Source organism: Dendropsophus ebraccatus, chromosome 15 (assembly GCF_027789765.1).
Source record: "Dendropsophus ebraccatus isolate aDenEbr1 chromosome 15, aDenEbr1.pat, whole genome shotgun sequence".
Classification (NCBI taxonomy): domain Eukaryota; kingdom Metazoa; phylum Chordata; class Amphibia; order Anura; family Hylidae; genus Dendropsophus; species Dendropsophus ebraccatus.
In genome coordinates, this window is record NC_091468.1 from 51,585,380 (window position 1) to 51,601,382 (window position 16,003).

The 16,003-nt window shown below is 40.7% G+C and overlaps 1 protein-coding gene across 1 annotated transcript in view; it reads right to left on the minus strand.

Annotated features, from left to right (window-relative positions):
- Positions 1–16,003, minus strand: part of ESF1 (ESF1 nucleolar pre-rRNA processing protein homolog) — a 62,558-nt gene that overhangs the window by 22,565 nt on the left and 23,990 nt on the right. The window contains exons 10-12 of the mRNA XM_069954392.1: positions 6,452–6,573; positions 439–529; positions 247–329 (exon numbers count right to left, since the gene is read on the minus strand). Coding sequence (XP_069810493.1) covers positions 247–329; positions 439–529; positions 6,452–6,573 — 296 coding nt within the window. The remainder of the gene's footprint in view (positions 1–246; positions 330–438; positions 530–6,451; positions 6,574–16,003) is intronic.

The window sequence follows — 16,003 nt, forward strand, 5'->3', positions numbered from 1 at the left end:
GTTTTCTGCGGCCGCTATTCAATGAATAGCGGCCGCAGAAAACTGGCAAGTCAGTTGTTTGCAGTTCCGCTAGAGATCCCGGCCAGAGCGTATACTATGTGTATACGCTCCGGACGGGATTCCATAGATGGCAAGGTAATGTATATGTTCGTAATAATCACAGCCGTTGTTGCAATCGGCAACAACGGCCGTACTTTTACGACAATATACGTTGTGTGAACATGGCCTGAAACAGGGGTCACTTACTCTCTGTTTCTCTTGCTCTTCCTCATCTTCAGACGATTCTTGGTCTTCCTTACTCTTGCCACCTGCAGATTTCTTATGCAGACCTGAAGTGCAAAATATTATAATAAGGACATGTACGGATTTTCGATAAAAGAAGGCGTCCATTTCTCTCCTGACGAACGGATGCAGAAAAAACGAGACAAGATAGATTACCTGGCTTCTTCAGCTCTTCAGAGAAAAACGGGTCATTGAGATCAACATCAGATGGGACGTCATCCTCATCCTCAGATTCTTCTACGCTCTCCTGTAAGATACAACGTCATTTTAGACACATTCAGCCAAATTTAGTTCTGAATCAATTCTACATTACGATTAAGTCTGAGCAATGCCGCTCCATTCAGAGTCCAATTCTCAGGATCACAGAGGATCCAAGTAGTCAGACATTTATTCCCTATGGTTTGTATATGGTGGTAAGACCCCAATAATAAAGGCTCTGTCCTCTGTTTAGGATCATATTCTATTGGTCAAAGTTAGGGCCCAATTCCACGGGACGATTGTCGTTCAAAAAATAGTTAGATCGTTTGGATTTGAACGATAATCGTTCTGTGTAACAGCAGGCAAAGATTAAACGATCAATGAGAAATCATTGATCGTTTAATAGGATCTGGACCTATTTTTATCGTTTGATCGTTCGCTGGAATAAGAATTCACAGCTGAAATGTACGCAATAGCGACGACTAAACGGCTGTTCTAAAAATCATAAATAACTTTCATCGTTCCGTGTAATTGGGTGAACGATTTCGGGTTGTTTGTCGTAGCGGTCGTTTAAAATCGCTTATCGTCAAAAAATCGCTTGGTGGATAGTACCCTTAACCTTGCTCTGGAGTGTCTGACCTGTCACGCTTTTACACAGCCCATTGATGTGAATAGGTGTCATGTTTACTTTCTCTGCAGAGCTACTGACCAGTTTCCCCACAGATTACAGCTGATCGCTGGGGAGCCACTTGATGATCAGCCTCTTGTTAAAGGATCCTCATGAAAATTAGGGGCTGTCCAGAACTGAATACTCCACAGATAAGTTGCAGATTTTAACAATGAACTTAAATAGGAAAGTTAAAAATTGCAATAAATCTTCAGAATTTCAGTCCATATGAACACACCCTAGATGGGATGCCAAAAAGTGTGAGTGATGAGGTCGGGCCATTGCTTTATCCACACCAAGAATTTCCCATTGCATGGTGCAGGTATGGTTTTCTCCTACTGGCTCCCTTGGCTTTTCTGCTATGTCCTTCTTCAGCCTTGTTAATAGTTCTGTCTACATTTGAATCTCAAGCCTTCCAGTACTTCTCAGCTGCTGTATGTCCTGCAGAAAGTGGTGTATTCTCTCCAGTCTGACACAGTTCTCTCTTCTGCCACCTCTGTCCATGACAGGAATTGTCCAGAGCAGTAGCAAATCCCCATGGAAAACCTCTATTGCTCTGGACAGTTCTCCGGCAGCAGAGAGAACAATGCCAGACTGGAAAGAATACACCACTTCTTGCAGGACATATAGCAGCTGATAAGTGCTGGACGACTTGAGAATTTACCAATCTGTCAATTGATTGATTCATCAGAGTACCCCTTTAAACTGTAGATGTTACTATACCATTTAACATATATATTCTCTTCCTCTTTTCTGATTGTTAGGGGTCCAGTGTTCAAGCGTCCATCGATCATATACTCAGCACCTATTCTGTGAGTAGCATTCTATATAGCTATCAGATGCCATGTTCCGAATAACACCCATCTGTCCTATAAGAAGTCTCTATCAGTGATATGACCCATGTTATGCAATTGCTGTTTCTTATACTGCGCCGCCAGGACTGACCCTATCATTAGGAAACGTTAAACAAATGAAACGGAGTGCGGCGCGCGTGCTACAATAACACATAACTACGATTTCCACATGGGGTCAGACCACACAATACCAGCCCCTTTGCTATTGCAAAAAAAAAAAAAAAAAAAAAGTAGAATAAATAAAGATAAGTAAATGAAATTGTGCGGTTTTGATGCATGGAGCCCTCCTTGGCCTGGACTCGGACGGCAGCGTCTTAGGATTTTATGATATGTTCAGAGACACAAATGAGTTTTTTTTTTTCTTTCGGAGGCCTCTCCAACATTCCAAAACACAGCGAAAACAAAGATCAAAGCCGACGCACGGCTACGGCCGTAACAAGCTTATTTTTCTCTCTGTCACATATGTTTGTGATTGATGTGCGAGAAGAGCGCCAGGCCGAAATTAAAACACGTGGCTGGCGGTACAAATGTACACAGAATCAGCAGCTCGGGTTATATCTCGTGCTGGAGATGGCAAGTGGTATTAACCCTTAGAGAGCCAAAGCATCTCCTGGGATTCCAGTTCCGTCAAGTGTTCTCATACTCCTTGGCATTGTTGTCAACTAAATGTATTCACACATTACTTATCTTCTGGAAGGACGAGGAACATAAATTATCTTCTTGACTTTTCCCTTTAAAAAAAAAGTCAGGCGAAAATTTGTATTAAAGTATTGTATTGCCCCCAAAAGTTATACAAATCACCAATATACACGTATTATGGGAAATGCTTATAAAGTGCTTTTTTTTCCTTGCACTTACTACTGCATCAAGGCTTCACTTCCTGGATAACATGGTGATGTCACTTCCTGGATAACATGGTGATGTCACTTCCTGGATAACATGGTGATGTCACTTCCTGGATAACATGGTGATGTCACTTCCTGGATAACATAGTGATGTCACTTCCTGGATAACATGGTGATGTCACTCCCTGGATAACATGGTGATGTCACTCCCTGGATAACATGGTGATGTCACTTCCTGAATAAAATGGTGATGTCACGACCCGACTCCCAGAGCTGTGCGGGCTGTGGCTGCTGGAGAGATGATGGCAGGGGGATGCTCAGTGTCCCTCCAGTGCCCTGTGTCCCTCAGTGTCCCCCTGCCATCATCCTCTCCAGCAGCCACAGCCCGCACAGCTTTGGGAGTTGGGTCATGACATCACCATTTTATCCAGGAAGTGACATCACCATGTTATCCAGGAAGTGACATTACCATGTTATCCAGGAAGTGACATTACCATGTTATCCAGGAAGTGACATTACCATGTTATCCAGGAAGTGACATTACCATGTTATCCAGGAAGTGACATCACCATGTTATCCAGGAAGTGAAGCCTTGATGCAGTAGTAAGTGCAGGGAAAAAAGCACTTTATAAGCATTTCCCGTAATAAGTGTATATTGGTAATGTGTATAACTTTTGGGGGGGCAATACAATACTTAAATAAAAATTTTCACTGGACTTCTCCTTTAAGTATAACTTTTTTGCTCAAGGTGGCATGACAAGTATGCTCAATGTGATGCGATCATTGTCTGACTCTGAAGCATACTCATCATTAGTCATCAAGCGGTTAAAGGAAAGGTATTATGTATGTTCTAATTATAATTTTTTTTTAACATTTTAGTAAATTAGTGGCATTATTGCTTGAGCTGTTTTTAACGGCATTTAGTAATATGCTTTACAGCAAGCCCCATAGGCACAGACACAATAAATATCTCCAGATTCTACCCTTTGTATGGGTCAGGTTTGTAAGAAAGTTCTGTGACCTGTACGTCATGAGCTGAGAACAGATCGGATGACCCGAGATCATCTTATAGGGGAAGTGGAGCTGGTAGTGTCTGATCTATCACTTTATTAGCGTACAGCTCACTTTCCAGCAGGCTCCTCCTGATCATTACAGATAAAACAGGCCTAGCGGCCAGACTAAAGGCCGTATTACACGTAACGATTATTGCTCAAAGATTCGCTATAACGATTGTTTGCTAGCGATAACTAGCGATTTTTTAGCGAACGATTCTGAGGTCATTACATTCACTGATTACCGTTATGAACGATTGTTTTTACGTAATTATATGGTCGCAAATTGTTCAAATTTTGAAATTGGCTCTAATTTTCAAGATATAGACGTACTTTCTATACTTCTCATAGCCTGTGATACAATACTGGGAAAAGTTTACATCATCAGTATTGCATCATCAACTAGTATATTGCATCATCTTAGAATGACCAATAGTTATGCTATAAGGCTAGGTTCACACTGCATTTTTGCTATCCGTGTTTTTCATCCGTTTTTTGCGAAAAACGGATGAATAAAACAGATGCATTTTTGTGCATCCGTTTTGATCTGCTTTTCCATCGACTTCAATTATATAAAAAAAATAAACTGATCCATTTTTTTAACGGACACAAAAGTAGTGTCAACACTACTTTTGTGCCCGTTAAAAAAAACGGATCCGTTTTTTTTTTTTTTTTATAATTGGAGTCAATGGAAAAACGGATGCACAGAAATTCATCTGTTTTTTTGCAAAAAAAAAAAACAGATGAAAAAAACGGATTGCAAAAACGCAGTGTGAACCTAGCCCAAGGTATCGGGGTAAATGGAACCCATTAATGCTTGCAGATTACTGTTGGACAGTTATCAGAGACAATCCCATGTATGAATACAAAAGACGTGTAAATGCAGTAGCCATTGAATAAGGACCTGTTTAATAATTATGTTCAATAAACATAATTAATTTGTAAATATTCTTGGATATGCCTGTAAATTGTAGTTGATCTCAGATAGAACTAAGTTTCCTATGAATATATTTAAAAAGTTTATGAACAGTAAACTTGCTTCCTTATGATTGCAGAAGTAATGAATATGTCGGCTATTATACTGTATTCTATACAATTCACAAAACAGTAACCTGAGAACTCTTCCATATCATAGAAACTAGAGACAATTCACATTTTTCCTTGTGATTATTTGAATTCAGCACATAAAAATCATTAAGAAATGGATAATTTTATTTCTGAACCAAAATACGTTTGAAAATTTGTTGACCAGTGTAATTTCGATCGTTTTAGCGAATTTTTAAACGATAATCGTTCCGTGTAATAGGACCTTAAGAACTGCAAGCTTTCGGGATTACTTTATAACAGGGGTAGGAAACATTGGCTCACCAGCTGTAACAAAACTACAACTCCCATCATGCCTGGACAGCCAAAGCTAAAGCTTTGGCTATCCAGGCATGATGGGAGTTGTAGTTTTGTTACAGCTGGTGAGCCAATGTTTCCTACTCCTGCTTTATAATATAGACATTACATACCACTGAGTAGTACAGAAGATACAATTGTGGTGTCGGGTGCCACTCAAATCAGAATATCACTGTGGAATATAAACTAAAACTGAATAATATTTATTGGGAATGCATTTAAATAGTCCACAAAAGGGGTGTGTGGTCACAGGGTAACATGCAACACAGCAAGTTTACTTGACCTGACAAATGTAATCACTTCTTGAACACAGGAACACAGGAGAGGAATGGTGGCATCTATTTGATTATTTTGACCCACTGGGGGCCACCCGACCAACCTAGCCTTTGGTCTCCAGATGAACCCGTATAGGGGGAGAAACACGTTAATGGTGTGTTTACACAGACAGATTTATCTGACAGATCTTTGAAGCCAAAACCAGGAGCAGACTATAAACAGGGATCAGGTCATAAAGGAAAGACTGGGATCTATCCTCTTTTCAAATTCATTCCTGGCTTTGGCTTCAAAATCTGTCAGATAAATCTTTCTGTGTAAACGCACCCAAAGACTAAGCAATAGCAGACATTATCACACATTTTGATGTTGAATTTTCTCATGTGTTATCAAAAAGTAATTAACTTTGTCGGGTCAACCTTTTTTTTTTTTGGTAAACGTGCACCTATATATGGTAGTACTAATATAAAATATTGCAGTGTATTATGCTGTAATCATAACAGTATTACACCCCGTAATGACAACAACTCTGCTTACAGAGACAGGATACCATAGTGTGTTAGTTTGAGTCTGTATCAAACACATCGTTCAGGAATTAGGGTTGGGGGCTGCAGCCTTGCAAAGAACACAAACCCCTCCACAAACCACACCCCTTCTGCAAGCCACACCCAGTTGGCTGTGACAAACTGGCAATATTTTTTTTTCAATAAAGAAAAAAAAAAACAAAAACAAACGCAGTAAGCAGCAAACCAAGGCTGTGCAATTTAGTCTACTGTCATTAGTATTATTTGTCATTATACAGAATGTGTATACAGCTATGTACACACAACAGGATGTGTATATATCGGTATATCACCCGGCCCCACACCATAATATTACCTTCTTCTTTCTCTTCAATTTCTTTTTGTCTTTGTGCTTCTGCAGGTACTTCTCCCAAGGAGTTAGCTTATCCTTTCCCTCTAGTTTGTTTTTAACCATCTGTTCTGCGCTTTCCTTTAGCCCTGGGGAGAAAAAGAGTTCAAATATTAATCTTTAAAACAAGAAAAAAATAAAAATTAAACAAATAAATGCACAGTGGGTAAATCAGATGATCATATTGTAAACTGGTACCAAAACACTGACACCTGCTGGTTGCTTTCCAGTACTGCATGGACCGTGATACTGTACCAGGAATTTCACAATATAATTTCCCATATCTAGCTATGTAATAATGCCAATTTGCAGCCATTCCAATGGAAAATTGTGACCCCTTGATTTATTATTGCAATTGTAACACAAAATATTGAATGGATCATTTACAACGGGTATACGTTTCCTACCGCATCTGGTATTCAAAAAGAAACAATAAAAGTGTCTGCGACATAAATCAGACGGCCTTATTTTGTTGCTGTCTGGATTGTAATCCCATCTTAAATAGCCTTTGAAGATGCAGATAATAATATATTTAATTACCAGATCTTTTGCAAGGCCTCATTTAGCATCGGGCCTGGAAACAGGAGGCTATGAGTCAAGAAAAAATAAAGGAGGCTGTGATTACCTGATGGGGGCGCTGGTCACTAGACGTAGTGTAAATGAACCAGATCTTATAATCAGTGCTTTACTAATCTGTCTGGTAAGAAAGGGATTGCTGCCAAAGTACCAAAGACCATCATGGAGTACGGAATGGCACCAATAAAGGGGAAGCCAAATCCAACTAAAATCTAATCTAGTATTGATGGTCTATCGGGAGGCCATTGATTTAAAAGCCCAGATAACCCTTCTGACCACAAGACCTAAGTCTCCCATGTAGACCACCGCTCCACTCATGCTGTATGGAAGCAGCAGAGACAATAGAAAGCTGTACTCCGCTATCTCCGGCACCTCCCTCAGATTCCCCCCATATATTCCCTATGGGAGCTGCCAGAGGTAGCGGAGTACTGGCTGTCTCTGGGGCTCTAATACAGAATGAATAAGGGAGTGGCCTACATATGTGACATGGTTCTCCATTCTAACTGAAGACTTGGGTCCCTCTTCAGGCAATGATTTTGGATGCGCAGGCAGGTTCTGCTCCAAGTGCTCGTATTGGAAGCAGAAGACTGGGGGCAAAATAGGAGTAACAAGTATAGGTTCTCTATTTTCCATAGGGCCCAGCAGTATAGGAAGATTTTTGTAAAATGCCAGATGACTAGAGATGAGCGAATCTACAGTACAAACTAAGCAAATCGCTGCGTTAGCTCGGCAATCTGCTTATCAGCCTGCTGCTTTTGACGTCCATGTCGCTCTGTGCTGCTCCAATCTGGGTGCCTGGAAAAGCTGGATCCAGTCTTGGGAAACGTCTTCCAGAACTGGAACAAGCATTTCAGGCAACCAGGGCTGAGCGTCAGCAGGCCGATTGCTGAGCTAACAAAGCAGTTCACTTCATTTGTTCTGTAAATTCGCTCATCTCTACAGACAACCCCTTTTTTACCCAAATTTTGGAGGACAAATGCTCCAAAAAATTGTTCTATTTTAATGCGCGTTTATAAATCTTTTAAGGGTGCGTTCATACCTACAGGATCTGCAGCAGATTTGATGGTGCAGATTTGATGCTGTGTTCAGTTATTTAAATGAAATCTGCTGCGGATCCAGTCAGTGTGAACGTACCCTAAAGGGGTATACCTGCTGTCATAAAGTTATATAGATTTGAATTACATATGAATTACTTTTATTTAAAAATCTTAAGTATTTCAGTAGTCATCAGCTGCTGTATGTCCTGCAGGAAGTGGTGTATTCTTTTCAGTGTGACACCGTGCTCTCTGCTGCCTTTTCTGTCTGTAAGAGGAACTGTCCAGAGCAGGAGAGGTTTTCTACTGAGATTTGCACCTGCTCTGGACAGTTCCTGTCATGGACAGAGGTGGCAGCAGAGAGAGAACACTTGGTCAGCCAGGAAAGAACACACCACTTCCTGCAGGACATATAGCAGCTGATAAGTAATGGAAGACTTGAGATCTTTAAATAAAAAGCTATATAACTTTCTGATACCACTTATTTTAAAAACTATTTTTTCCCCCGAAGTACCCCTTCTAAGGGTAAGTGCACATTTATTACAGATTTTGACTTCCTTATTGAAGTTATCAGAGAGAGTTTGCAACAGATCTGCAGTGTATCCACCCTACTCTAAGGATGAGTTCACACACTGAGGTTTTGCTCTGTTTTTCCAGTTTTTAAAAAAAATGTTTTTAATGCAATTTATAGTAAAATCCCAGAAAAAAAGGGCACAGCGATAGATCTATACAGAGTGGTGCCTTGGATTACGAGCATAATTCGTTCTGGGACCGCGCTTGCAATCCAAATCTACTCTTAAACCAAAGCAAATTTTCCCATTAAAAAATCATTGAAATGCAAACAATTGGTTCCACATCCCAAAAATCTTTTTTTTTTTATGAACATGTAAAACAAATGAAACAAACAATGAGAAATAGCTGAATATGTGATATTATAAGTAACTGTACAGTATAGCGATCAGCATGTGGAGTATAATGTATAATAAATGCATAAACCTGAAAAAAACCCAGCAGCAGTTTGTAGATAGAGGATGAAACTGCAGATCCCTATATTGCAGTAGCGTAGTACAACAGGCTAGAATAGAGAATCAGGGCTGCTGTCAGAGGTCTGTGTGGTCACATGACACCAACGGGGAAGGGGTGTGTGTTCATCATGGACCAATCAGGAAGTGAGAATCACAGAACTGTGCACGAGAACAGTGACAGAAACTTTCCTATACAGCAGTGTGAATGGCTGAGTGTAAGCGCAGGCACATTATAGCAGCAGTGTGTATAGTTGAGTATGAGTGCAGGCCCATTATAGCAGGAATGGAGAGGATGGGAAACACATGGGCTGACAAAGACTGCTGGGAGCATGAGGGAATGATGGGCATAGTACAGTATATAGCAACACTCTCTGTCTGGGGATAGAGAAGTTACAGCTATGGAGTCTGGGGATAGAGAAGTTACAGCTATGGAGAGATTACGTCCACAGTCCTGTCCCCTGATGCAAGCCTCAGCCTGAAGTGGATCTTCTATGATTTGGAAGGTGAGGGAGACTTCCTGGGTCAGAGTACAGAGCTGTAGACCCCGCTATACAGACCATGCCCTTCCCCCACTCCCCCTCCCACCCAGTACAGGGAACTCTTACACCAAAGCAATGCTCTCAAACCAAGTTACAATTTTGAAAAAACTGTGAGCTCTTCTTGCAAAACACTCTCAATCCAAGTTACTCCTTAACCGAGGTACCACAGCTTTAATTCAGTGGGCAAAATGATTGCAGAAAAATGTGAAGAACTAAAGCATTTCCTGTACACAATCCCAATCACATTTTAGGGGGTCAAAAGTTATTGGACAAATGAAATAATTGTAAATAAAATGTTAATTTCTAATATTTGGTTGAAAACCCTTTGTTGGCAAGGACTACCTGAAGTCTTGGACTCAGGATATCCCCTCCCCCACTCACCATACCATCCAGTACAGGGAGCTCCAAAGCAATGCTCTTAAACCAAGTCCCAAGTTTGAAAAATTGTGAGTCCTTGCAAAACGCTCTCAATCCAATTTACCACAGTGTGTGTGTGTGTATATATATATATATATATATATATATATATATATATATATATATATATATATACACATATATATACACACACACAGAAAAGAGAACCCCACTGATCGTCACTTTCCACATGGAGGACATATTGCAGACTTTCCCAATTAACTTCAATAAGGAAGTCAAAGTCTGCAACGTGTGAACATACCCTCAACAGAATCAATGACTAGAAATGATGAGTGACATCAGGGCTCTGTGTGTGTTTTACCCCATGCTCATACATCGGCAGATGGGCGACACATCACTCCCAGCTCGTCCTAAATTAAAGTGGAGCCTAATGGTGTGCTTTCAGTGGGGCTTATTTGTTCAGTCTTATTATATTACTTGGATTTTTCATTTTACATTTAGCAGCAATGCACAGTGACAGATCAAAGTGCTGCGGGGGACCTTTCATCCCCTCCGGGAGGTACGATTACCAGACCGTGACTTACATCCCTGTCCTGGGCAATAGGAAAAAGTGATTAAATTAGCATTTCCTGCATCATCAGTAGTGGAGAACTGTAGGCCGACAGTACGCTGAGCGAAGAGCGGCACAAAACACTAGGACTAGATATATCCAAAGCGTCCGCGTCACCCTGTACTGATCTGATGGAAGAGTCATCACAACGTCCATCTTTATTCAGCAGACGGACAGATGTTTCCTTGTCATCTACCTTATACTCTGGAGCCTTTAGTCTATGAGAATGCTAAGAAAAACAGAGCCCAGTCTGTCTACAACTTCAAAGAAGGTAAAATAAACTTGCTTTGAACCGACAAGGATGGCCTTGATAGAGGACATGGCACCGGCCACACAGGGGCTGCTGCTTCTCAACAGGAGAGGATTTAACTGGGATGTCGACATACTTTCCAGATTCTCCCCTACATTACAGCTTGTCTTCTAGTTATACTTATAAGCTGTGTCTGAGAATGAAAAGGTCTAAACAAAAACTAAAATCTCAGGTATAACATAAAGTAGACCCCCTCCCATGAATTCACTGCCTGGGGAGCTGGGGTCCAATACATGCATGTAGATCCAGAATTAGTAAACTGGGGGCCACCACCTAAACTCGATGCTAAAGCTATGCCTACATCTGCCCTAAATATTGCATTATATATGGAGCAAAACCGCTTTTGTGTCCCCACATTCATACCCATCCAATCAGTACACTGATTGATATCACTTAAAGGGAACACGTCACCCAGACGATGCTATCTAATCCATCACCATCATGTTGTAGGGCAGGAAGAGCTGAGCAGATTGATATATAACATTGTGGGAAAAGATTCTGTCTAACCTGTAACATGTTGATTGACATTCCTGATCCAGGAGTCCAGAGGGCGGAGTCCCTTAATGGACTGGACTCTTTAGCATGGAAACATCAGAGATGTCAATCAATAAATTACAAGTTATACTGAATCTTTTCTAATAAAGATATATATCAATCTGCTCAGCTCTTCCTGCTCTATAATATGATGCTGATAGCTTATGTCGCATTTTTATGGTGATGGGCTCCCTTAAAAAATATATTAATCTAAAATGTTGGTACAGAAACATACAACCCCAGACCCCCCCCCAAAGGGCCCTAATTTACTGTGCTTTTGCAAATCTCTAATAGGGGTACTTTGTCAAAACGTTATACAGATCTGCAAATGACCTCTATTTAAAAATCTCAAGCCTTCCAGTAGTTATCAACTGCTGTATGTCCTGCAGGAAGTGGCGTATTCTTTCCAGTCTGACACAGTGCTCTCTGCTGCCACCTCTGTCCATGTCAGGAACTGTCCAGAGCAGGACAGGATTTCTATGGGGATTTGCTACTGCTCTGCAAAGTTCCTGTCACAGACAGAGGTGGCAGCAGAGAGCACTGTGTAAGACATAAAAGAATGCAGCAAGTCCAGCAGGGCATACAGCAGCTGATAAGTACAGGAAGACTTGAGATTGTTAAACACAAGTCATTTACAAATCACCAGTTAGCCTGAAAAATTTTTTTTTCACCCGAGGACCTCTATAATACTGGGTTCGTTTTTGCAGATTATTTTTTTCATCCGTGTTATGCAAAAAAAAAAAACAAATGCAAAAACTGATGCATTTGCGTGCATCTGTTTTGAATCGACTTTTCCAATGACTTCCAAGTAGGGATGGTCCGAACCTGCTGAGGTTCGGGTTCGTATGAACCCGAACGCTCGGCATCAGATTCCCGATGTCTGCCCGCTCCGTGGAGCGGGCGGATACAGCAGGGAGAACGCCTGGAAAACTGGGATACAGCCTATGGCTATGGCTGTATCCCAGTTTTCCAGGCGGTCCTCCCGCTGGATCCGCCCGCTGCACGGAGCGGGCAGACAGCGGGAATCGTTACCGTGGGTTCGGGTTCGTACGAACCCGAATCAAACTCGTCTCGGACCATCCCTACTTCCAATATCAAAAAGGTTAAAAAAAAACGGATCAAAACACAGTACTTTTTTGATCTTTGACTACCTCACTGATGTTAACTGGGAGAGTTTGCAACAAACCTGCAGTGGGTCCATCCCATACTAGAAGGCTGTGTTCACACACTGAGGTTTTGCTGTGTTTTTTTCTGTTTTTGTTTATCTTTGCAATTTTTCCAAAATCCCCAAAAGTTGCACTATTGTAAAGTGATTTACAAATATATATAAAAAAAACAAACAAAAAAAAAAAACACTGCAAAAACAGAGAGCAACATACGCTTAAGAGAAACAATTACTAGAGATTGGTGAAGAATAGAGAGAGCTATAATTATAAGTGACATTGGGGCTGTGTGTGTGTTTTAGGGCCCTTTTACGCAGACAGATTATCTGAAAGATTTTTGAAGCCAAAGCCAGAAACAGACTATAAAAAAAAAAGAACAAGTCATAAAGGAAAGACTGAGATTCCTCCTCTCTTCAAATCCATTCCTGCTTTGGCTTCAGATAATCTGAAAGATATCTGAGTGTATAAAAGGACCCAAACCTTCATTCATCAGCAAACGGGTCACGCATCACTCCAAGCTGTAGGAGTATTCGGCACTAGGCTGCTGTGTGATCTGCAAACTGACAGCATAGATATATGTATATCTTTGATGTCAGTTTCCACAGCCGCACAAACGATACATGGATTGTTCATGCAGCCCGGCCACTCGATTACTTGTGTTGCGTAAAGGCACTGAAAACTAGCGACAATCTCGCTGATCGGCACTTGTTTGTGGTGGCCCACTACTGAGAAATCAGCTAATGTAAAAAGACTAGAGATGAGCGAACCTCGAGCATGCTTGAGTCGATCCAAACCCGAACTTTCGGCATTTGATTAGTGGTGGCTGCTGAACTTGGATAAAGCCCTAGGCTATGTGGAAATCATGGAAATTGTCATTGGCTGTATCCATGTTTTCCAGACAACCTTAGAGCTTTATCCAAGTTCAGCAGCCACCGCTAATCAAATATCGAACGTTCGGGTTCGGATCGACTCGAACCCGAACCCGGTTCGCTCATCTCTAAAAAAGACCTTTACAATGGTCCCATAACAATAAATTGATGAAAAGTTTTCCCCATTCTTGCTAAGAGATAATAAGGGGAAAACTGACAGCAATGACATTGTCTCTGCAGCGCCACCACAGGGTGAATTAAGCATTACACAGTGTTCATTCAGATCCATGTGATGCCAGGGCACATGCCTTTCCTTTTTTCTATGCTCTGGCTATGACATCCATACTATATGCCGCATTGGTGCTTGAGACAAGCACATTTATAAAGCCCTACTTGACCCTTACTGACCCAATGCTAGCGACAAAATATTTCACTTTAATTTTATAAAAATAGATATTCAGAAAGGGCCTCAAGCTGGAAAACAATCTTACCCAGATCCCATAAAAAGTAAAAATGCTTTCCACTCCCGTTCTCCCGTGCTGGTCGCTGCCATCCTCCACATTTTACACTAAATGTTTCCTTTATAAACCTCTTCCCCAGCAGCAACTGGTTCATATTTATTCTTCAGATGACGGGGAATTACAGAAAATCTAATCATAGTCAAAGCCTGTAACTATTAGCGTGGTCGGACATTATGAAGGCAAGATTTTCCATCCTGGATTATAATGTACTATAGTAGAGGATGAAAGAATTGACTGTGAGTACAACCAAATTTACTTAAGGAGGATTTTCCGTTGCTCTAAGGAAGCACGGGTGTCCACCGAACACAACAAATGTGCTGAAACACTTTGTTTTCCCTGAGCAGCCCCTCACCCTACCACTCAGCCCCCCAACCACACACTCCGCTTCCTTCTGAGGTCATTTAAATTGACACTGTCTCTTTAAAACCCTTTGACATGTCCTAGAGAGAAGTCAAAAGTTTTAACCAATTGGTGTCTGGGTGTTCAGACCCCCACTGCACTTGACTCCCAGCTTTGCTGCAGGAGATGGGCTCTAATGTAAGTCTATGAGCTTACAGTTTATATCTATAGGACATGTTAAAAGGTTCTTAAAGTGACAGGACACTTTAATCCACAAATTTAGCATGGTAAACTTATCTTTGGGAATATAATTTATGACTCCTCCAAAAAGTTACGTTACCATATATGTAGAGTTATTCTGCTTAAGGGTCAGTTCACACTGAGAAAAAAAGACAGAATTCCGCAGCGGAGGAATTGCGCCAGCCTCTGTGTCATACTGGCAGTCTATGGGAGGCTCGCACAACATGTCCATTCTTTCGAGCGGAGAGAGGAGGTGCGCGAACCTCCCATAGACTGCCAGTATGACACGCAGTCATTCCGCCAGTTTTACTGTATGTGAATTCAGTCTAAAGGCCCTATTCTCCATTCTTCATAGTGTAGGCATCAGCAGGAGGAGAATACAGTAGATGGGAGGAATGGAGGAGGCGGCTCAAGGAGACAAGAGGCAACACAAAGCTGCACAGCCACACAGTGACGCCAACCATATCAGTGCAACAGAGCGCAATCCAGGGTGGATAAAAATCAATGATTTTTTTTAAAAAATCAAAAAAATCGGATTTTTTTTATTTAAATCGGATTTTTTTCAATAAACTGCTTTTTGAGGAAAATATTTTACCATCCAAAGGTTCTTCCATCATGAGATAAAGCTGAGTTGTTTAACTCAGTAGAATAAAGGCTGTATATGTTCTCAAATGTTACAACATGAACAGAGTTGAGAAAAAGACCTTAATCCTATTGTTCTACAAACCTATGAATACAGAATCATCCCCTTCAGTACCAAGTCCAAGAAGTTAGACAATATGTTTCTGATTGTTTGGACTATTTTTTTTTTTTTTTTTGTTTAGCCAAATTAGTTAACATGGATGTTTGTTTAAGCAAATAACGTATGCTGTAATGTTGTTATTGTTTCAGTTGAATAAATCCATTTAAATTGTTATTAAGTTCAGGATTATTTTTCTCCTTCCTAAGTACAACAGAACAGTGGTGTCCAAATATGAATGATTAACCCATTAAACTGGGGAGAAAAAAGTAATATAAAAAGTGATTCTAAAAATCTTTATCTACTTGCATGTTAAAGTAGCAAGAACTAGTTTAGGTAGAAACTTTGATTTAAATCACTGATTTAAATCAAGCCTTCCGGACTAGTGATTTAAATTGTGATTTAAATCGTGATTTAAATCAGTTTGATTTAAAACAAATCCACCCTGGCGCAATCTGTAGAAAGTTGAAGCATAGCTTTACACAGAACTGCAAGATTAAGTGCGGAAAAAGTTGTGAGGATCCAGCAAGTGGTTATGGTCTGAAGCTAAATTTTACTTGGTTAAGACGAAAATATTATGTGAGAACCGAACTGTTCAGAGTTTGGAGCAGCTTAAGTCTAGTGGTACCAGCCAATAAAGCA